Source organism: Arachis hypogaea, chromosome 18, assembly GCF_003086295.3.
Source record: "Arachis hypogaea cultivar Tifrunner chromosome 18, arahy.Tifrunner.gnm2.J5K5, whole genome shotgun sequence".
NCBI classification, from domain to species: domain Eukaryota; kingdom Viridiplantae; phylum Streptophyta; class Magnoliopsida; order Fabales; family Fabaceae; genus Arachis; species Arachis hypogaea.
This window is the reverse complement of record NC_092053.1, coordinates 6610257-6634728: the sequence shown is the minus strand read 5'-3', so window position 1 is coordinate 6634728 and position 24472 is coordinate 6610257. Positions and strand designations below refer to the sequence as shown.

The window sequence follows — 24472 nt, the reverse complement described above, 5'->3', positions numbered from 1 at the left end:
TGAAATAGGTCTAAAATTTCATCCAATGGCTCACTTTTCTTTGCTGGTTACATGCTGACCAGAATTTAACAAAGTTGCTGGCCCCGAGACTTTTCCATAATAATAATAAATGTTTAAATAATAATAGCTACTTTTTACTCGCATCATACATTTATGCTTTCTTAATCTCCTGCTTCCAGCTACTTGGCCGACAATAGTTGGAACTTGGAATCATATCATCATAGTAATCCAAGCCATATTTTGTTATTCATCGGTTAACACATGATTCAAACAATTTGCACCTTCCACTGAATGAGATTATGTGGAAATCGCATTGAGATGGAGTTCAAAATCGCAAATCATACAGGGAGCAAATCTTTTACAACATTCCCTTGCAACGAATTATAAGATACAACTTTACAAATGGGGCAGAAAGACGAACACCATGAATATACTTGCCACATTTTGTTTAATCCTCTAAAATCTGTTGTCGCTCGAACTCCAGAATCCGCTCTGCTAGAGGGCTTGCAGTGCCATTTGTAGTTCCATTGCTTCCTCTACACTGCTGCAGTTGTTCCTGGAGATGCCGCACAAGCTCGTTCAGTCTTCGAATATTCTTTTCTTGTACTAAAATGATCTGCAGAAGCAACAACCATTAAAAGAAAACTTTGTAAATAATAGATAGAATGGCTACACCAGATAATTTTATGAGTAAATATTAGAGTTACATAGAATAAAACATGGAGAAGAAAAGCTAGAAGGTATGCGATTAGGTAAACATTTAACAGTGCTACTATGATTAGTTTAAACTTTAAAGGAACTAGTATAGCCACCATAAACTCAGACTATGTCATTGTTGGTGAGAGACAAAATGTATGTACCACTAAGCAACGTCATTAATGGTTCCCAAACATATCACATAACTAATCAACATTCAAACAGCTAACTAATGGTTTACTATGCTTTCGGAAAAAAAGAAACCTAGTGGTTTACTATGGTCTTCTACAAGTCCATATGTTCACTCAAAACAATATCCAATATGCAGAGAGATGCCAATCAAAGCAATATATTATACAACTAGAAGAATATCTTCTAAGCTTATGTGAATAGATTTTATCAGCTATAAGCAAAGAAGACCGAAGGGGCAACAACACAATTTCTTATCTTACATATATAAAGCAATTTGTTAAGCTAACGAGCTAAAAAATGGTTATTCATAATAAATTACCTCCCCCTTTCCCATTAATTTCATTGTTTAAGGAAGCAATAACCAACAATCATGAGATTCAAACCAAAGACATTAACCCCGACCCCACAAAAAAACCTTGCTATCTATGGTAACCTAAGCAAAATATAGCTTCCACCAGTGCGGCCAGTCTTGCCAGAACGGCAAAAGTTATCTTCTTGTCAACAAATTCATAAACTTTTGGTGCACGGCCTATCGAGTTTCCTATGTCCTAACTTAGCAGCATGAATGTTTTTTACGCAATGTGAGACTAATACATAACACAAAGTTCACTATCCTAAACAGTATAGGACTTGTATTCCCTTGTTACAATTAACTAATATACTTAACCTACTAACACTACTTGCTACGCGTCATTTTTCTTCTCTTTAAACAAGGTAATGAAGATGGAGCACAGACTTTGTAAAACTCATATAAGGAAGAATTAAACGGATCGAGGGTAACATATGAGCACATGCACTCAGCCCGCTAAGGAACAATGGTAACTAGGAAAAGCAAGTGTAGAAACTCGTAACTATCTATCTGTTTGATAATTGCAAGACCTACAATCATCATCATCAACAAAAAAAAAACAACTACAATCTAGTCTTATCCCCGCCCCCCTCTCTCTGTTGTAAGATAAGTTGATAACACGCATCTTGAATCAAAGTGCAACCTAACAGACTTAGAACAACAACACACCAAAGAGATACTGGATCATAGCTAAAATACTACAAATTATAAAACAGAGATGCACAAAAACCAAACAACGTGGAGAATGGGGATAAACCAAAACAACACCTTCTCCTTTACAGTTTCTTCACCCTTTGTAATCTGATGCTGCTTTTGAGATAGAGCGGTATTTGAGTCAACATCGGCCACTAGCTGTTGCTTCCACTCGAACTGCGAAGTGATTATGAGTATAAGCAGCAGAAAAACAAGCAACATGGGCCTCGACATGATTCCCAATTAGCTAATTACACGCTAAACACCTGCTTAACATTAAATAAAGAAACACCAAAACAATAGTAATTACTTCAGTTGCTTCTTCCTGAAATTAGAATGGGAAATTTGGGAATTCTTACATAGTTATGCTTATGTACAATATAAGTAGCTAAAAATCCCAAATTGAAAATGGACAAGTCAAAGGAAGTCAATGAGCGAAATCAGATAAAGGTCGTTGAAATTAGGGTTGTATTGAGAAACTCAAGTGGTATTAAAGGGGAAGAAATCGAGATCAGCGTGAAAAGAACTTACAGATTGATGTGAGCGAGAAAACCCGAAATTCATTATGGATCTGCAACCTACGTGCTGTGTCCTGTGAGGGAGAGGTTTGTAAAAGCGCTAAAAAGAATTAAAGGAAGCAGAGAGAAGGCGAGTTTTGTGGGAATATCGGAAATGGGAATGGAAACAGTTAGAGGTGATTGAGGAAAACGGAAAGGGGATTCTGGGTAGTAATTTAGGGTTTTAGGGATTGGGAAGATGAGAAACGTAAGTAAGGAACAACAAGGAGCAAGAAGTTTGAGCTGCTTCTTTTTCTTCTTCTTTCCGTATAGCTGCTGACCAATTTACAGTGGTAACTTTGGGAGACGAAGGCTTATTGTGATTAGCTGCGCACCCTCCAGGGCAATACCCCAAGAGAGTAAAGTAAAGGTAAAGGTCAATTCTATAACAAGAATATTGTATGAACATGTAAATTAATCACTAAAATAAATCATTAATATAAAATATATATTAAAACTAAATTAAAATATTTTTTATATATCAAATATATTAATAATTAATTTTAGTAATTAATTTTAATATATAAATACTATTTTTAATTTTCTAAAAACATAGATGTTAACATATGATATTCTTTTTATTCTTATGCTTATCTAATTTTCACTTGAAAAATTAATTATTTTAATTAAATTATTTATCTAATATAAAAATTAATTATAAATTTTTAAATTATACAAATTTAATTAAAAATTTAATAAAATCAATTTTACTAAGTAGATAATAATTTGCCAATGAGTAATAGCTCAAATGGCATAGTCTCCCCATACTCAACTAAGAGGTTGCGGGTTCAAGTCTCCTATCTTTGGTAAAAAAAAAAAGTAGATAATGATTTTTTGTAAACAATAAGTTCTAAAATTAGCCCAATAAAATAAAAAAGTAATTCACCCTCAAATTATCTTCTAAATTCTAACATTAGGATAACCATTCACATACCTAATGAATTAAACATCCAATTATTGTTAACTGTGCATGAGTAAACCGAATCAAAAGGAATAAGTATCAAATTAAGAATCAACATAACAATATGCATATCTATTGAATTGAACATCCGACATATGTTACTAGTAACTACTTAATCAAACAAGCTACATAAATATTAGACTAACCATCCGCATACCTAATGAACAGAACATTTAGCTTATTATCCATTAGTAACTACATGTGAATGAGAGAAATTGTCGTTGGTGAATGACGATGGGGCATCACAAAGCAGCTCATCCAAGTTAGACTCCATTTACGTGCATGTGACTGTTATGCATGTATGAAAATGTAGTAACATATGGCGTTAGACGTCGAAGACACTACCGCGCACGATGACGCTTGAAGGTTGTGGTAGGCTTAGAGAATGGGGGTTGAATCTATGCCTTTCTTTTAAGTTGCTGTTATGACCCTCTAAAACAAACTTTGAATTCCGATTCTGTTTGAACTCAGCAACGAAAATTTATGAGACAATTTATTTTTGTCTCATGAATATCAGAAAACAGAACACAGCAGAGAAGAGAAAAGCTAACACCAGCATATATCCTGGTTCGGTTGCCTTGTGCTATGCAACCTACGTCCAGTCTCCTCCACAACTATGGAAGAATTTTCACTATAGTTAACAGTATTACATACACAAATTCCACAGGATTGACCCAATCCTTTCACACTCAAGTTCTAACCTAACTATTCACTCATAGTGCTAACCTAACTAAGAAAGGGATACCTCACAGGTACAAGATACAAGACATAGACATACCTAAAGAAATCAGAAAATAACTCTAGGCTTTTCTCTCAAGTGTATCACTCAACCTTTTTCCACTCATGGCTTTTACTTTAGCTTTCTCACAATGCCTTTTCTCACAAGAAATTACAGAAATATAAACATAAAAAAGTACATCACAATCTGTAAAACATGAAGGAGATTGACTTCATCAACAGCCTCTTTGCTATGTGAAAAACCAGCTTTGCAAACCTCTGATTCTGTTCTTCAGTATTGGCCGAATGCTTCTTTGATAGAAAGCATTATCCAAGTAGAGGAACTTCACAGGGAACTCTTTACAGAGCACAACTCACCAAACTCTGGTTTCCTCTCCTTACCTCTGAATGAACAGAAAATCTTCTTTTATCTCCTTGCATGTTGCTGGGTTTCTCTCTCCGAGGTTAATCCTCGAGCTGTGTGCTTCACTCACACACCACATCACATTTTTTCCTGTTAATCCCCAAATTGGAAGTTTGAGTCTGACCTTCTTTCTTGACCGAGAGCCTCAGGGAAGCAAAGAAAATTATTTTCAATAGTGAACCCAGATCTGAACCCTTGAGATACTTCTTGGTCCCCAAAAAACAATCTTGACCATTGATGTACAACAGTGGTGAACAAAGATTGCTTTCTTCATTTTTCCCAAATTAGGAATTTTCAAGCTGTCTCATTTTTGCTTGACCGAAGACATTTGAGTAGCAAAAAGAAAGTTGTTCAGTGGTAAACCCAAATCCGAACCATTAATAATGTGCTTTGGCTCCAAGAAACTTTGTGAACCATTGATTTACAGCAGCAGAGATCAAATACTTCTTTCTTCATTTAACCAAAAATGGTAAAGCAGAAGATTTGAGATGAAGTGAAGAAAGTAAGTTGCATACAAATGGAAATAAATCACCTTTTAATTTCTAACTCAACTTGATGGGTGATTAGATCTTTGCTTTATGATTAAGCTTTCTCTTTCTTTTTTCTCTGATAAAAGTAGCAGGAGGAACGCAACTCTCTTTCTAATGTTTTGTTGCTGACCGAAGCAATAAAAGAGAGTGAAGACTTCAATCTTGTATGAGAAGCTTGGTGGGATCAGCTTGGGTAAGCATCTCGGGCTTGGGTTGGCTTTCTTCATATTCAGCCCGTTGGTTTCTTTGGTTTTGTTTCTTTTGGGCTCCAGTTGACTAACCAACCCATTAGCCTTGATGTTTTATTTTTATTCCATTTTGGGCTGCTAGACAAAGTCTTGGCCTGCAATGTTTAATAAATAATTAGCAACATATCATTATTAACACTCAACACTAATTATTTATTTTACCCAAAAATAATGTTTGCCATCACTAATTAATTTAGTTAATTTCTTAACTCAACAACGCTGCTATGGGATCTACACGGCCGGCGGCGGGTGGACAGCGGAAAGGAGGATGCATGGGGCTGCGCGCGATCTCACATTGCAACGGAGCACAAACGGGACGAGGAGAGGCTGGACAGCGTCGGCGGGAGGCTGGGTGGCGTGACTGGCGTCGGTCCGGACAGCGGGGAAGTGTAGCAGTGCCAGGGTGACTCGGCGGACCGGTGATTGCAAATGGAGAATGGAAGTTGGCGTAATATTAAGAGTAACTATACTAATTGTAATTTTGTTTAATTGCAAATCCTTATTTTTCAAAATCCAAAATTTGAAATTAAAAATAATTAATTAATAATTTAATTTGTAATTTTAATTTTAATTTTTTATTCTATTATTCACATTATTTAGTATTCTCCTAGTCTCTTTATACTTTTTCTTTTGAGTATTTGACTTGTTCAATAATTTTGCATAAGTTAAAATTATTCTATTGAAATTTTTCAATCATCATCTATACCTTGTTTTTTTTTAAAACAAAATATACATTTTTAAAATATAAATAAAGTTGATTTTGTCTAAAATAACTCACTTATATAAACACTTCAACAACAATATAACATAATCTTATTATAATTTTTTTTTCAATAATAATATAACATATTAAAAAAAAACATAATAACAATAAGATATATAAAAAAAAAACATAATAAAAATAAGATATAACTCTACTCTTAATTATATTCTCTTAATAGAGAATAAGCAAAAACTGTTACTCTAAACTCATATTGTATTATGAACTTCACTTAAATGATATTATTACACATGATGTTTATTTGTACATTTGAATATGCTATTTTTTTAATCACCAAGTCATGGCTAATAAACTCCAACTAATATTTCTACGAGTAAAACCCCTCTCCGGTCCCTAACTATTTACGAAATTGACCTGGCGCTCTCTCACCATTAGAAATTAACAACGCGGTCCTTAACCATTCTTTCCGTGTGACCAAAAAGACCCTCTTACCGGTACTTCCGGTTAAGAGGGTCCTTTCGATTACACGGAGAGAATGGATAAGGACCGTGTTGTTATTTTCTAATGGTGATGGAACCGGGGAGGGATTTTACTTAAAATTAAAAAATAAATAAAAAAAAAGCATTGTTTTAAGTTTTGCATCTAATGCATTTTGCCATATTTTACATGTGGACGGAGAGCAAACAACGTTAAACTTAATAGATAGCACAAAATCATTAACAACGAGACTTAACATAAAAGTGATAATTATTTGGGTTGATTAAGCATTATTATGTCTTGGATTCAGGGTTTTAAGAATGACATGTATGTTCTATATTGTTGAACCTAAATAAAAAAAAGTTAGTCCAAGATTATTATTCCATACACCTTTTTCTAAAAAAATTAAACTATTTTTCTTATTAGTGGAATTAAATTCATCAACCATAATTTTAATAGTAGGGTTACACGTAGAGACTAAATATTCTTTTTAAATTTTTAGAAGTGATATTTGTTTCATTCAAATGTTCGTGATATGACGAATTAATTTTAATTTAATTTTACGTATTTTAATTTTGTTTATTTAGTTACTAATTTGAATTTTATGTCAGAGGATTTAGAATTTTCTTTATTTAACCTAAAGTTGATTGAGTTTCTTCGATTTAATTTTCAAACCAGTGAACAAATTAGATTGAGGTATTTCTTTCTTGTTGCATCAAGAAATGAATATAAAGAGAATCAGTTGTTTTTTTATTCAATTTCTTGATGCAACGAGAAAGAAATGCATCAATCTAATTTGTTCACTGGTTTAGAAATTAAATCGAAGAAACTCACTCAATTTTAGGTTAAATAAAGAAAACTCTAAATTTTCTGACATAAAATTCAAATTAGTAACTAAATAGACAAAATTAAAATACGTAAAATTAAATTAAAATTAATTCGTCATATCATGAACATTTGAATGAAACAAATATCACTTCTAAAAATCTAAAAAGAATATTTAGTCTCTACGTGTAACTCTACTATTAAAATATTTAGTCCCTAATCATCTAGCAAAGGACCTGGCGTCCCCTGACTATTAGAAAATAATAACACAGTCCTTATCCATTCTCTTGTGTGACTGAAAGGACCATCTTGTCGGTTTTTAGGTAAAAAGTAACCGAAAGTATCGGTAAAAGAGTCTTTTTGGTCACACAAAGATAATAGTTAATGACCGCGTTGTTAATTTCTAATGGTGAGGGAGCGCCAGGTCAATTTCGTAAATAGTTAGGACCAGAGAGGAGATTTACTCTATTTCTACAAAGTTCTAGCATATCAGATTGGCAATCCGTTTAATTTTCCTACTTAATAATAATTTCATTACATGATAACATAATTATGATAAATTCTAGTTACAAATTTTAACTTTAAACAGTGAGTCATATTTAATAGTTTCATTCAATTTTTGACTCTACTCTTTATTATCAACTTGTTAGTAAACATCATTTGTTTTTTTTTTTATTTATTTCTATGTCTTACCCATATTTATCAATTTGAATAAGTAATTTTTTAATTCATGAAAGTTCTAGCAATTTTTAAAATTTTTAATTCAACTTAAATTCTTTACCTTGATTATAGGTGATTGATAAGTTTAGTTTAATTTTAACAATTTTGGATCAAACTAAACTTTGAGAAGAATTAGCATGTTTATTTTTTTAAAATAACAGAAGTTGCTACTAACTAAACTATTCCTCTTTTCTAACCTGAGCTATTCATTCCTTCACAGTTTTACAAGTACATTTAAAATCGATAAATATTTTTATGTGACGAGATTATAAATTTTTAAATAATTTAACATACTTACTACATAAATTTAAATTAATCATCTAACTGTTGACGATATTATTTTTTATAAAATATCTCTTTTAAAATAAGAAAAGAATATGCTTTTAAATCTAAACTTTGACTTAAACTCTTAGTTAGGATTTTTTTTTAAACAATTTTGTTTGATTTTGTAAAATTGCTTTTATCACAATAGGCGGCAACGAGGGAAGAAACTTGCTGCTTTGCCTCTTTAAAACATGTGATGTACCATAGTGTATATATAAAAGATCAACTAAGAGTCTGTTTGAAAAATTTAAAAGTAATTTTTTTGAATTTTTGACTTATGAAAAGTAGTAATATTAGTATGTATGTATTTAGATTAGAGTTTACAAACGAAAATTTGTATAAAATTGATTTTACAAACTTAATTTTGATAAAAAGTGAGTTGGTGTTAATGTAATTTATGTTTGGTAATTTTGTATCAAAATATATTATAATAAAATGAATGTTGTTTGGATTACATCATTCAAAATTATGTTTAGACAAAAATTACTACAAAAAAAGAAATAAATTTATATCATTCAAAACTATATTATTTTAACACTCTTTTGACTATAATTTCTTTTGAAAAGAATTTAAATTTACGTGTTAAAATTTAGTACTCTTCTTTAATACTCTTTTTATATTTAATTATATCTTTCTAATAAAATTTATATTATAAAAATTAATAATAATAAATAAAATATATACTAATTTAAGAACATATAATAAAAAATATACAAAGTCAAATAAAAAAATAAAGTTCTATAAAAAAATACATATTAATAAAAATGATTAAAAAAATTTATATGAACAATAAATACTAAAAGTTCTATTAAAAAAATACAATAATATACATAAGTGAACATAAAAAAAATTCTAAACAAAATTATTCATACTATTAACAAGAAAAATAAATAAAAATTGATAAAAATTAAAACTTAACAAAGAGTACTAATAATAATATTAAAAAAATATTTGTTTGTAAAATATAGCCATGAAAAAAAAAATTCAAGAATTTTGATAATTGTATTTGATATCTTTTATTGTAAATAAAATTGAATGATAAAATTGGTAGAATGTAAATTAATTTATTAAGTAAACGCAAAAGCTACCATTTGTTGCTTCTGCTGAACGGGAGTTCAAACTTAGAATTATGTTCGCGTTTAGAGGAACAAAGTTAACCAAACAAAAATTACAGCGTTCAAAAATATTGAACGTACTTTTTATGCTTCCAACGTGTTTACCAAACACACACTTAATGTCCAGTATAATTTTCAAAACCAAATTGCAGCTTTTTAAGAGGTTATTTCGCATTAAAAAAATAACTTATATCATACTATTACTACTTTTTATCGCATTTTTATAAAATAAGTATTTTTAGGACTAAAAATCCAAACACAAAATAACTTATTTATAAACTACTTTTAATATAATCATTTATTGTTTAAGCTATTTTTTCAAAAAAAACTTAATTAAAATTTTTACCTAAATTAGACTTAACAAATTAATTATCATATATTTATATATAAATATATATTATTTAATTTATTTTTAATATTTATTTTATATATATATATTCTACCTACATAACCAAGTTGATAGCTACATGATTAATTTATTAATACACCGTTTATGGTATGGGCAAGAATGTGACATAGTATAATATAAGTGGCATTTATTAGAACGGTGTTGCACTTTATAATAAGTAGTGAATATGCATTAAAAGTTCCCGGTTATATGTTATTCGTGGTTGTGGACCAGTACTAACCTTTAAAAATAAACGCAAAATAATGGAAATGGTGCAATTTCCCATATATAAGAGCCAAATATATGATTAACAACATACCCATAAGACCATATCTATCCATCTATCCCAAGATCCTCCTTGCAGCATCAACCACATGCCATTGCCCACACCTTCATACTTGATTGGCGACCCAAGCATGTATGAATAAGGAAGGTGCTAATCAATTGCTTTAGTTTGCTTAATCATATATTTAGTTATTTAATATTAATAATGATGTCAATGCAATTCAACGTTGGTTTAATATATATTCAGATGCACAATAAAGAAATGTAACGAATAATATAATCCTTATCCTTACTATTTTACTATGAAGAGTGCATCATTTGTTTGTAATTTTGTATACAACGTAACATTGATCCAAAGGCTATGCAACGCTAAACACTAATTAATTAATAGTCATAATTAAACTCTAGAGAGGTCTTGAGAATATTGGGCAGTAGTTTGGGACCTCCTAATAAAAAAGAAGCCTAGAGCTAACAAAGTGAAAACGAAGAAAGTGAAGACCACCAAAGGGTATGACAGGAAGGTGTTAATTTTGTTTGATGATTGCTTGGAACATTGACAACCATTTCCCGTTGGAACCCTTGATTTGGGAACCCTTGATTTGGGAACTGTTGATTTGGGAACCCTTAGCCTGATTCTCCTGTTTGCTGTCCCTTGTGGTGGCGATGGCCGTGAGAGTGTTGATTCATCTAACTTGATGATATCATCATTTAGGATCTCTGCATAACAATCCTCTTCTTCATTCACCTACATGTTACCATAATTTTATTCAATTCCATCACACTTTCCAACTACACATCAGAATATATCAAATCATTTTTCTGTTTTTCTTATACAATTGTTCAAGTTACCTGAGGGTGATTTCTGGGATTGGCTACATTGGCTTCATTGGCTTGATTGACTTGATTGGCTTCATTGGCTATATTAACTTCATTGGCTTGATTGACTTGATTGGCTTCATTGGTTATATTGACTTCATTGGCTACATTGGCTTCATTGGTTTCATTGGCTATATTAACTTCATTGGCTACACTGACTTCATTGGCTTGATTGGCTTCCTTGGCTATATTGGCTACATTAGCTTCAATGGCTTCATTGACTTGATTGATTTCATTGGCTACATTGGCTTCATTTGCTTGATTGGCTTCATTGCCTTCATTGGCAACTCTATGACTGGATTCAATTTGGCCAGTAGTAGATGGAGAACTATTACTACTGCTAGTCCTCTTGGAGCTGCATCCAGTCTCTTTATCTTGAATAGGCACATAAGTGTCCCCTTGAACTGTAACTCCTTCTGAGACTCCACAATCACTATCGTGTGAAGTTCTGTTAGAATGATCACTTGCACGGAATTCTGTATTCCTCTTGAGCCGACAAATTACCAATGAATCCTAATTCAAAACACAAAATTTACTTGTTGCACTTATATGAATACTAGGTTTGATGCCATATAAAGGTAGCCAGTGAATCGGAAGTACATAAATTATTTTTATGAAAATGTATGCTAAATTAGTGTTTACACAAGTCTTATACATAGTTATTTATACGGAGAATTAACACATGCAAAGTGCTATGTACTCTCAAGAATGAAACCAAGATTCACTCTAACTAACTAATTCACAGGTACTTAATCAAATTTTGACTTGTTTAAATCTTGATAATACATGAATTCTCTTACACAATCAACAGAAGAAGAATATCAACGAATTAACCTGAGATTTGTCATTGACGCAGTACTCATGCATAATCCATTCAGTTCTTTCGCCTTTAGGAGCTCGACCGAGATGGAATACCAAAGTGCGTTTGGTACCAATAACATTCTGACCAGACTTTACAACGCGTTCTTTCCCTGTGGCCTTCCAATATCCACATTCAGTTGCCCTTTTACTCTGTGAACCATTGGGATACTTTCTCCCCCGTGGCGAGAAGAAAAACCACTCGTTGTCAGATTGAATGAAGGATTTTCCTGTTTTCAAACATTTTTATAATAAATATTTATGTGGTTCAAGAAATAAGTAGATATATCATTCAAAGAGAAAGAACAAGGCTGACCTGGCAAATCCCAAGGCTCAAATGTGCAAAGCTCAAGCTCCGAAATGACCTGAACACTGTCCTCATCACCGTCCAGCTTTTTCCTGAGGTAATAAGAGATCAACTCCTCGTCAGTGGGACAGAACCTAAAGCCAGGGAATATCGAAGAAGCTGCTATTGACATGTGTGCTTCGCTTGAATCCCTGTCCACCATGATTCGAAGGTGAAGGTAGAAGGGTTTGGTGTCAGAGAGGGTTATATTGTTCTGTTCTTTGCTTGTTTGTGAGTAACAACAACTTGGTATGGCAATTTAGGCTTTTAGACTTTGAGTGAAACAGGGTCGGCTAGGGAACCAAGCAGGTTCGGTGTCATTCTTGTGACGTGCCATTCGCATGTTATCCACTTCGATTACAACTAGTCAGTGCTTCCGCTTTTATCTTTCACCCTCATTCTGACATCCCACCGTTTCCTTAGCTGCTTCATCTCATTTTTTATTTTCTTGTCTTAATCCGATTAAGTATTTGTTTGTATTAACGAATAAAAAATTCATATAAAATTAATTTTATAGATTTAATTTTAATAAAAAGTGATTTAATGTTAACGTGATCTATGTTTGATAATTTTGTATTAAAATAAATTATAATAAAATAAATATTATTTAAATTATATCATTTAAAATTATATTTAAATAAAAATTAAAATATAAATTTATATTATTTAAAATTATATTCTTTTAACATTCTTTGATTATATATTTAAAAAAAAATTAAATTTATATATTAAAATTTAGTATTTTTTGTCATAATTTTTTAGTGTTGTTCTTTATTAGTACTTTTTTATTTAATTTGATATTTTTAATAAAATTAATAATTTATATTATAAAAAATAATAATAATAAATAAAATATATACTAATTTAAAAATATATAATAAAAATGATACAAAGTCAAACAAAAAAATAAAATTTCATAAAAAATGTATTAATAAAATTAATTAAAAAAGTTATATGAATAATTAAAAATTCTATTAAAAAAATACAACTATATGCATTAGACAACGTCAAAGAAAAAACTTTAAATAAAAACATGATACTATGAATAAGAAAAAAAAAACTGATAAAATAAAAATCAAAGCTCAAAAAAAGTACTAAAAATGATAGTATAAAAAGAATAGTTATTTGTAAAGTATGACCATGAAAAAATACAAAAATTCTAATAATTGTTCCTAATGTATATCTTATTACCCATGAAATTAAATGGCAAAATTAGCATAAAAAATTCTTCAATTATTTCTCAATCTAATAATTGAACGCAAACGCAAAAATTACTACTATTTATTGTTTCTAGTAAACCGAACTAAAACACAAAATCATATTTGTATTTAAAAAAAAATTAACCAAATAAAAAGCTTTGGCTTTCAAAGATTGAATTTATTGTCTTTCACTCTTTTGGTAAATTGATTAGCATCACCTTAAAAATTTCTTCATAATTTTTTTTGGTATAATTTCAAATATATCAAATTTTAAACAATAAAATAACATGTTAATAATTTAGTGGTAAAGGAAAAGAAGATCATCTATTTCATAACTTAACTAGTATAATATTGGTCTCTTTCTTCTTGTTTTCAGTTTTCATAAATACGTTATCATCTTAGTCCGCCTAATAAATACACACAATTTTAGCTTAAAATGTTACTCATTATGATGTTTAATTTATAGCACTGAATTGTGTTCCAGAGTACATGTGTGGATGACCACTTGGTCGGGAATATTTTTTTAATATTTTTTTAATAATAATGCATTTCTCTTTACTGATTAGTAATCCAGACTTTTTACGCAACAAAAGTAACTTTCCATGCACACAAAAGCTCTAATCTCTGGACAAGGAAAAGAAAGATACCTTAAACAAAGTAAAGGTTAGCATCTACTTGCATCATAAGCAAAAACAAGTAGAATTTAGGAATAACTATTAGAATATGAATATCTTAACTTAGTCGTTTCAATTTGATTGCAGGTGCAGTTAACATGCTTGGATATCTATGGTTCCTACTCAATTAACCATATTTTGAGTGATTGAATTTTTGGTTTCTACTTAGAAAGTCAATTAATTAACACGATTGTTTTCTTTTGGTCAAGTTTGTTGTCTCCTGTTGACAATTTTCAATGTCCATTAATATTAATCACCGAAAGTTATAAACTAGCGGTGAACATATGTTGTTCTTTTCTTTATTTCATCTGTGATATGAATGAGGAACTCATACAATATAAAAAGGGCCATAATTGCTAATTAAATATATATAGGATTTAGCTAACGTATATTCTAAAAATAAAGAAATATTATAAATTTATTATTAGTAAAAATTTTTAAATATTTTTATTTAATAAATATAAAATAAATACATTAAAATTTAAATATTTTATATTTTTAATAAAAAAAATTTATTTGTAATTTTAATATGTGTGTTTATTCTTTTTTTTTATAATTAAAAAAAATCAATTTTCATTTCAATAAAAGCAAGCCATTCTTAGATTTTTTGTTGTTAGGAACTATCTTTAGTTTTTTTTTTTTTTGGTCAGGAGAACTATCTTTGGTTTGTCCTCAGTAATCCATAGCGGATAATTTTTTTTGGGTCTTGAACTGTATATCTATATCCGTGGGAGATGGGTTTTTCTGCTAGACCATTTTTTTTGTGCAATACTAGGCAAGTTATATGTCCATTGCCGTAACTAAACTAATGGGCCTCGTTTGAAGTTGTTTGGGCATTGTTTGGCATCACTAAATAAGTTGGCATATTATACCGAAAAAAAAATCGGGATAGATAGATGAGAGTATGTGTCCTTTAACCATCTCTCCCGCGTTCGATACTCACTGGAGGATAAGACTGAAACTTGTTTGCCTGGGAGGGTCGCCCACTTTACCTCTGCAGTACCCGAGAGATTAGTCATTAAGCTTCCGGCCTTATGGATACCTTGATGCAAACACAAAAAAACATATAATATTTTTTATGCATGATATGTTTATAAGTTGTTGAAGTGCATATCATGCATAGGAGAGTGGATCCTCTCCAGTGAAAAAAAACTGGATACTATCCCGTGTTTAATCTAATCCTTCATTATTTTTTCTCTCCTATTTAATTTTAGTCTCACTTAGAGAATTAAAGGTAAAAGATCACACTTTATTCTCTCAAATATTTTTTCATTAGAGAGGATTCATTTCCCATGCAGTAGATATTATACGTTTTTGGTGATGCCAAACAATGCCCAAACAAGGAGTAATATTTTAAATTAGTTCTTTTAAAAAAATAAATGAAATATTTTAATAAATTTTAATTATCAAAATAATTTTTAAAGTTTTATTTTATTATAAATTAATTTTTATATCAAATTATTTGTTCATATAGATGAATTGATTTAAAAATTTTAAAAGTTTTTAAAGATTGATATATTTTTATTAAATAAGATAAAAAAATAATTTGTCTAATGATTATTAAAATTTAATGTAAAATTAATGTCTCAAGGAATAAAATGTTAAGAATTGATTTGATAATTAAAATTTGTTAAAGATTAAAATATAGGACTAAAAATATTTTGACAAGTGATTTAGGTATTATTTTTTATGGAGTGTTAAAATTTCACTAAAAAACTATATAAGGAAGGGAATATAGAAATAATGTGAATCTTGATTTAGGGGTGTATATGATTCGGTCTGAATTTAAAGTATTTTTGTATACGTTGGCGCGGATTTAAAGTGGCTTGGGTTTAATCGGAAAAAAAAAATATTTGGAAGAATATCTTAATTGGGTTTGGATTATAGCTCAAGTCACCCGATCCTATATTTCAAATTTAATATTTTGTGTTTTGGAAGTATAAGATTTTAGACTAATATATAATATTTTATATTATTTATATGTAACTTAAATATTTGGTATTATTAGTATTGATTCGTGATTATACTTTAATTTTAAAATTTAGTTAGTACTTATTTTTCTATATTTTTTAAGTGAATTTCATCATTTAAAATTATGAGAAAGTCTAGGGAGCCAGCAGATTTTGTGGTTTTTAGCCATCAATTAACCATCAATGATTTTTTTAATGGTGTGAAATTGTATCTAATGGTGTAGAATCATTCAATTTCTTTTTAATGGTTAAGTGCTGGCCAGAATTTAACAAAAGTGCTGATCCCTTAGCACTCCTCTAAAATTATTGTTAAAAAAATTTGGAAATTTTTTCATACTAATATTCAAAAAAATAATACATTTTATCTTTAAATTTGTGTTTTTTAATTAATATTGTGTAATACTAATTATAAATTAATTTATTTATTTTTAATAAAAATGATAAAATTAGAAAAGAGATACAAAGATATATGAAATTATAATTTATAAAAAATATGTTTAATATTCGCTACTAACTTTTTTATAACAACTAATAACTAAATTTTTATTTTTTTTATAAATTATTATTAAAGGTCCAATTTTTACTTAATTTTTATCTAGTATAATTATGACTTAAATATGTATAAAATTTATCAAATCAAAATCGAGTTATAATTTAAAAAATAAATTCAATATATATTTAAGATCTAAATCAAGACAAATCTAGTCCACATCATGAATATCCGTGCCCTGGCATATGTAAAAGTAAAATATACCTGGTGAGAATGTATTTTACCCTACAAAATGGTTGATCCAGGATAAGGCGGCAGATGGAAAGTATTCAATAATATGAAGTGATGTGTCAGCCTGTGACACCCACTACTTTTCTCATCCAACTCACTTGTCTTCTCACTTCTCACACTACCATCACCAATATACTACTTTGCTCTTTTCTTATTTTGATTAATTAATTAACTAAATAAGGAGATCCAAAACTGCTAGCATTTCAATTGTAGTCAATACTTACATTTTGTTGTTGCTATCACTTAATTAAGACACAGTGACATTGAAAAAGCCTTGAACATCATTCAAGAGAAATAGAAAACAGTTTCAGACACAAATGGCATAATCTATCTGTATGAATATGATGCTAAACTACCAAAACTCTTTTAACACATGAATTTTCTTCCAGCAACTTCTTGCTTCAGATTGTGTCCCTCAGCTTCACCATTAATACACTGCAAATTCAATGGTTGAACTCTTCCTTTAGCAGGACTAACACATGATAAACAATCTCTAAGACTAGTGATTGGCACATTGCCCTCATTTTCTTCCTCCTCCTCATCATAATCATCTTGTCTCTCAGCTCCATATAGAAATTCAGTTGACTTTTCTCCATTACACTGATCAGAACTTCCCTGAATGTTTATAGTAACAATGTCCCTCTTCTTACAACTAGAACTACCCTTGTTGAAGCAAATACTTCCCCACTGAATTTTCTCAGAGATAGATCTCCTCCCTCTATCTTTTTCAACTGAAACTCTTTCTTGAGCATCATTTTCACAAGCATAACTCCACTTGTAGCTCTTATTATCATTGTCCATGTTCAATTCTATGGACTGAAGATCACTATCATCTCCATCATCTAAACCATTATAGTCTTTCACTGGATTTTGGAATTCCCAGCATGATGTGTTTAAATAAGACTCAAGATCCTTGAATCTTTTCAACTCAGGATTAACATCAACATCACCATTTTCTTCTTCTTTAGTCCTGATGAATCCCTCAAGCTCATTTCTCAGATTTTCCAACAGAGCATTTTTCTCCTCAAATTGATACTTAGCCTCTGAGAGCTTCATCTGAACTCTCTCCTCGCGCAAAATATCAGCTAGCTGAAGCATCTCCCTCTCCTTTTCAACCTCTTGGCGGACTTTAGCTGATTCCCTCTTGAGCTTCTCTACCTGTTCTCTGTCCTCCCCAATGCCTTTGGCTAGTTCATCACAAACTTGCTGCAAAATCTCTTTGGCCCTTTTCTCCCTTTCAAGATCTTTGGAAACTTTTAAGTAGGAGGCTTTTGCACCAGCCATTTCTCTGGCAATCTTCTTGTTTAACTTCTCTGTTTGCCTTCTTAACTTCTTCTCCACCTCAAGATCTTGTGCTATACTTGTTATTGCTTCGCGGATCCTTTCTCGTTCTCTTCTTCTCCAGGCAGCCTTCTCTTCTGCAAAATTCTTCATGAGACACTCCATGTCATTCTGGTTTGAGCCCTGATCTTGGATCAGTTGATCGATTTGGTTGCGCACGCGATCAAGCTCACTGCGCATTGCCAAGATGAGGGGTATGCTTGATGACTGCTGCTCTTGAATGCACATATCATTCAACACCTTTAGCAGCTTCTTGCATGTAGATATTCCATTTCTAGCTTCCTTCATAGGGTTCTTGAATCCAACCCTGCATTTAGCACAATTCTTCTTGTTTCTTATCTGATTCCCTTCCTGTTGAACATTTCAAACATTAATTATTGGTAAGAATCTTCAAGCACTATGCAGAATACAACCCTCAATTATTGAACCAGATCTAGATATATGCTTTTGGATCATGCTATTAGCTTCCCAATGAAACCAAAATTTCATGTGAATGGCATAGCAATTTTGAAATTGATGATTCTGAGACAAATTTGTGTGCTGATACCTCAATGAAATTGAGAGTAGAATGAGCATCATCCATGCCCTCCAAGAAGTAATTAGCCAAGTGAAATTGATGAGATGAGGCTGAAACTCTTCTTTTGCATTTCTTATTTTCCAACCTTTCAATTCCCTGTCACAAACAATTATAGAAACAAGAAACCTACTTCATGCTAAACCCATTACTAACTATCCTTCCAAAAAAAAGTTAAAAAAAGAATTACCTCATAGAAATGAGTATATGATGGATCTGAGATACGTGGCTTCAATAATCCTGATCTCAATAAGCCAACACTTTTATCCTTTATGGCTTTGATTGGCTCGGACTCAAGCTCCTTCTCCACCCTTGAAGGTGGCAAATCATTGATTTCCCATAGAGTAGCAGCGAGTTTCCTTGCAGACATATACAGTTCCCTCTCTTTAGAGGGTACCCCATGAAGAAGATGCGCGGCCATAGAAGGTGACCTTGTTTTCCTGGTTTTCCTAACCAAAATAGCTCTCTTGAAAGGGTAGCTTCCCACCAAAGAGGAAGAAGAAGAAGAGTTGGTGGTAGAGGAGAAAGAACAGGCTCGCTTCCTGATGATACTGTTGTTGTGGTTATTCTTGTGTTTGAGATTACTTGTGTGGCACGAAGACATAGTTTGAAGAAAGAAGATGGTGTTTAAGCGCTAATGTTGAGGGAGCAATGATGATTTTTGATTTGGACAAGGAACGAGGGAAGTATGTTTAATTAACTGCAGAGAGTTCATAGTAGTAATAGTAGGTGATGGAAGCATCATGTGTCTCTTTCCAATGGGTGAGAGAACTTTTAGACCTTAAATTTAGCGAAGTGGGTCATCCAAAGATCCTTCCATATATATACTTTCCTTTCTTTCTTTCTTTCTTTCTTTCTCCTTATTCCCATTCTATGGCGTCATATATATTTGAATCTGTAAATGCTACATAGAACCTGCTGTCATATTCAGATACGTTTTGATGGAAAGAGGAAAGGTGTGAAGAACAAGGAGAGGATGAAGAAAAAGGACACTGTTTATTGGTCGTTAATGACTTGAGAAAGAAAATGCTATTCACTTAAAAAGACGTTAATGGATGACGTGGCAGATCCAATCAGGGACGTGCATGTGAGTCCGTTCCCTTCTTAAACATTAAAATTTACGTTGTGTCTTCACTCTTCACTCTTGGTTCTAGTATGTTTTGATTGATTCATTTAATTTGTGAAAGAAAGGATATGTAATTAACGTAATGACACATTTCTAGTATGTTTTGATTGATTCATTGAATGCTATAAGCGATGATTTGATGGAAATTAAGAGAGATTATTGTAGCTAAATCCAAAATTAGAATCAATCATGGCACTATTATTGTTATTATGAAAATAAAGTGAAGAACTTGCCATAACTCAAAGGGCACGAGGTGGGGCCCACCAAAGGGCACAATAATGTTTGGACTTTGGAAAGTCATGGCTGGATTTTAGAGGTTTATTTATTATTATTATTGAAGAAATGAATGGAATGGTCGTAAAGTAAACAAACACAGTGGCCTCATGGGTGTGATGCATGGAGGACCCCGCCACCACCCCAATTTGGTTCTCTTGCCGATTTGGTCACTCCATTCTTTTGATCCTTTCTCTTGCTAGGGAAACATACTATGTGGTTATTACTTGTCCTATCTCCACTCTGCCATCACTATTCAAGTACCAAGGTAGGGTACTTCCATTTCCATATTCTTTTTTCTTTTTTTATTCCCTTCTTTTAAATTCTACTAATCATATTCTAAAAGGTCACTACTCATCATATCATATTATTCTTAACAGTAATTTTTTTTTCTTTCATGTTATATTTGCAAAAGGCCCATACCTACATAGGCATTATTGGACACAAGAAAATATGTGGCTAGGGAAGTGGAATACGTTGACATTAGCGCTTGGTGACATTATTAAGATAAGAAAGAAAAACAAGTTTATTGATTATTAAAAGTTGCAAAAGAGATAAATTTGGGCACGTTCGTAACTCACATGTTCAGGTTGCAGAAAGACGTCATTAATTATTTTACAAACATTGCCAACAAGGCAAATAAGATATGCTCACCATTATGTTTTATTCCTTCACAACATGCTATGAATGTATAGTTAAATGAATTAATTAATTTAAAAATTGCAGGCCTAGCATGAGACATTAGCATAATTAGAGCTGAAAAGTAAAACAATAGAGGGAGGGTTGGGTATATTATATTACACACACCATTTTTTCCAAAGTAACAAAGAAGAAGGAAAAGGCTAAGAGAAGAAGGAATCAGAATCCAGTAGATTACGTTACATTAAATTACAAGTCCAAAAACAAGAAGAAAAAGGAAAAGGGGGAATATATATATATAGGGTAGGAGTAGGTCATAAAAGTTGGGGAATTCAAAAGTAGTCTTCAGTCCTTCCCTTGAATCCAATTTGGCCAAAGGTGAGGCAGATGAAGAGGCCCAGGTGCCACGTAACCAGCCACAACCTGCACATCATTAAGCAAAGTTCTTAAATTAGATATATGTCAGATACAATGACGGTGAGCCTTCAAATCTACTCAAATTATTGTATATGCCTAAATAAATGACAATTTTTAAAATCTAGACGAATTTAGATCCTCTAAAATTTACATTTTATTTTAGAGAATAAAATGTGATCTTTTATTTTTGAATAGTTTCTCTTTCATATTTATTCTTGATCCCACCTATAAAATTAACAGTGAGAGATCACACTTTACTTTCTAAAGTGAAATCGAAACTTTAAAGAATTCAAATCCAATTAAGACTATGCTGATGTGAGGAGATATGACTTGCTACTTGTTACTAATAGTAACTAGTATTAATTTCGGAGTCAATGCACATTGAATTTTTTTTTAACTGAGATATTTTTTAAATAAATTAGTGACTTAACTATTAAATTAATTTAATTATTTTTTTTATAAATTTTTTATGATATTTTCTAATTCAGCAAGACAAAGATTAATTTGTCACGGATCAGAACTTCATTTAGAGTTTGTTATTGGCTAATGGGTTGTTATATGCATAAGGTAAAATTCGATCTCCTAATACTTATTTAAATAGATTAATAAACTAACTATTAGATCAATCTAATTTGATTATTTATTTATTTATTTATTTATTTATTTAACAAGTGGTTTTCGAACAAGATGTCAACTTCTTCATTGGAGAAACATCAGCAGAAATTTACGGGCTGCAGGCCGAGTATTGGCTCAATAAAAGAAATGGGCTTACATGTTAACAACGTCAAAAATTGGGTTTAGAACTATAGGTTTAAAAATGGTCTTACATGTCTGATAAGCGTAAGTATAAAAATTGAGAAAAATAAAAAAAGAGTGTAAGTTTAATTTATTTAGAATATTAGTTTTTAGTGTATGTATGTATCTACAAGACACAAACTTCAATTTGTAATTAATGAAATTGGGTGGAAGTGTGGTGTGTATCTTAGGCGTTGAGAATAATGATGTAATTAGAAGAATGAATGGATAGAAAGTGAAAGGGAAAAGGAAGGGAGTAAGTAATTACCAAAACTGGGAATCGAGAGCAGGAGGGGTAGGGAAGTGAGCAAGCTCAGCTCCAATGCTTTCAAAGAAGAGTCCAGTTAGACTGTTGCCATTGATAGCCGGAATGCTGGAAGGTGCTAACCAACCAATTAACCCAAACCCAATCACGTTGTAATCCGTCCTCAACCAGTTCCTCTCGAAGCTTCTCTCATCCATCATAAATATCACATTAACAAGTTAATAAATACTAATTAATGTAAAAGACAAATAATAAAAGCAGGGCACGCATACCAGGTAGCCTTTCCTCCCCGTACAGATGGGCAAGCTAGCCTTAACGGGTTCCTAGCATTCACTGCCGATCTCACAAATCCTTCAAATAACCATAAAATAACCTCTCATCTCATCCATCCATCCACAATTATTAACATAAAATACATAAAAATTAAAGGCATGATACCTGAAGTCAGGCGACTTGTGCTGCCAAGTCCTACAACGCTGCCCAAACTTGCTGCCATTGCTCTCTTGTACTGTAATACTGTTCTTGTTTTTCCCCTCAATCACAAAAATGTAAGCACACACTATACCACACTTGCTCAATATTGGATTTTCTTTTAGTTTTTTTCAGCGTACAAAATGGATTTTAATTGGATTGTGTCTATGCGGTTTTTACTCAATAACGTTCTGCCACGTAGGAGGATCAAGATAAAGTGGGCTCTACATTCATCTCTTCACGATAATATCCACTCCATTTTGCAATTCACACACTAAATATATAAAGAGAAATCATAGACTGATTATGGATCCAATTTAAATGGGCCTTACCCCTGGCTCAGCCCATTTGTATGGTTCCCCAAAAAATTAGAAAAATGAAAGCCACATTATTTTTATATTACATATGCATGTTGCTTCTTGCTTGATCTGCTTCCTCATTACACACAAATGAAGTTTAAGATTAGGTAAAGCACGTGCAAAGCTGAACACAACGGATGAGATCAATACCATATCGTTTTCAAAAGCGTTAACCACGCTTTTGATATTACATATATTAGGTCACTTTTTGTTGTTTATTATATTTGTAATTGTCCGCACTAATTGGGAAATTGGGAGCTAATATAATATGATAATCGTAGGAGTAAGAAATTACTTTTTTTTTATTATTATTTTCTTTGAAAAGTGTGTTTTTGTGACGGTCAATTATATTGAAATCTAGCTAACTATAATTCGTTAGATTAAGTTATTATATATAGTAATTACAGAGACTAACGGAGCAAAGCTAGTCCAAGTCAAGGTGATGCACATCCCCGGTAAAAAGTCTGGGTAAGAGAAGACCTTATTAGGTCAAATTCTAGATAATCCATGACTACTTATAAATTATATTATAATTAAAAGCATCACGATTATATATTATTTATAAGTGTAGGACCACAGTTTCGAATTTTCGATAAGTGTATATCATGGAGAACAGAATGACATAAGACTAAAGAGGTGTGAATGGTGTCAGCGTCCACATTATTAATTAATTAGTATTAATAAAAAGAAAACACAATTAGGGTAAAACATGCAAAGAGAAGTCTTATTTCTACACCTTTTATTATTATAGATATTATTTTAGCATTAGTATATTTTTTATTTGTTAACTAAAAAATAATTTAAATATAAATTACTTAATAATATTGTTCCGAAAATTACCTAAAACCAAATTGTATTTGGGTTTAAACGTGAGGTCTAAATTCTTAGGCTTGGTTTGGTAAATATTTTTGAAGAGGTATTTGTGCTTTTTAAAAGCTCAAACTCCTTATTTTGTGTTTGGTAAATCAAAAAGACCATGTGTTTATACTTGCAGCTTTTAAAAGATCAGGATACTTTTGAAAGCACCTAAGATAGAGCTTTTCAAAGTTGGCTTGTGTTTTTCAAAATTTAAAAGTCTAATATAACCTCATATGTTAACTAATTTTTAAATTTAATGCTTACATTTATGTCTATTATAGTATTTTTAATTTTTAAAGAGTAATTCTCCACATACAAGTGATTTTCCATACAAGTTATACAAGTCATTTATAAACACGCCGTTTCACGTTTTTTTTTGTGCTTCTTCTTCTTCTTCTTCTTCTTCTTCTTCTTCTTCTTCTTCTTCT

General features: G+C 31.2%; 4 protein-coding genes across 5 annotated transcripts; all 4 read right to left on the bottom strand.

Moving 5' to 3' along the window:
• Window positions 1-218: 218 nt before the first annotated feature.
• Window positions 219-2860, bottom strand: LOC112771001 (uncharacterized). 2 transcript variants are annotated; one of them, XM_025815535.3, is made up of 3 exons: window positions 2462-2860; window positions 2006-2107; window positions 219-616 (listed from the first exon to the last, which is right to left on the bottom strand). In XM_025815535.3, exons 1-3 carry the CDS (start codon window positions 2492-2494, stop codon window positions 449-451), a joined length of 303 nt encoding a protein of 100 aa, XP_025671320.1. In that variant the 5' UTR covers window positions 2495-2860; the 3' UTR covers window positions 219-448. The 2 variants fall into 2 exon arrangements, with proteins under 2 accessions (XP_025671320.1, XP_025671319.1); XM_025815534.3 differs by having other exon boundaries at window positions 2006-2196; window positions 2462-2859.
• Window positions 2861-10485: 7625 nt separating this feature from the next.
• On the bottom strand, window positions 10486-12731 carry LOC112771000 (uncharacterized). The gene is made up of 4 exons (XM_025815533.3): window positions 12273-12731; window positions 11933-12186; window positions 11072-11611; window positions 10486-10967 (listed from the first exon to the last, which is right to left on the bottom strand). The coding sequence occupies exons 1-4, from the start codon at window positions 12463-12465 to the stop codon at window positions 10620-10622; spliced, it is 1335 nt and encodes a 444-aa protein (XP_025671318.1). The 5' UTR covers window positions 12466-12731; the 3' UTR covers window positions 10486-10619.
• A 4378-nt stretch (window positions 12732-17109) lies between these two features.
• LOC112769475 (uncharacterized) lies at window positions 17110-20371 on the bottom strand. The gene is made up of 3 exons (XM_025813989.3): window positions 19032-20371; window positions 18815-18940; window positions 17110-18618 (listed from the first exon to the last, which is right to left on the bottom strand). The coding sequence occupies exons 1-3, from the start codon at window positions 19443-19445 to the stop codon at window positions 17293-17295; spliced, it is 1866 nt and encodes a 621-aa protein (XP_025669774.1). The 5' UTR covers window positions 19446-20371; the 3' UTR covers window positions 17110-17292.
• A 633-nt stretch (window positions 20372-21004) lies between these two features.
• On the bottom strand, window positions 21005-23191 carry LOC112772315 (photosystem I subunit O). Its single transcript, XM_025817232.3, has 4 exons — window positions 22795-23191; window positions 22629-22707; window positions 22360-22539; window positions 21005-21302 (listed from the first exon to the last, which is right to left on the bottom strand). The coding sequence occupies exons 1-4, from the start codon at window positions 22850-22852 to the stop codon at window positions 21212-21214; spliced, it is 408 nt and encodes a 135-aa protein (XP_025673017.1). The 5' UTR covers window positions 22853-23191; the 3' UTR covers window positions 21005-21211.
• Window positions 23192-24472: the final 1281 nt, after the last annotated feature.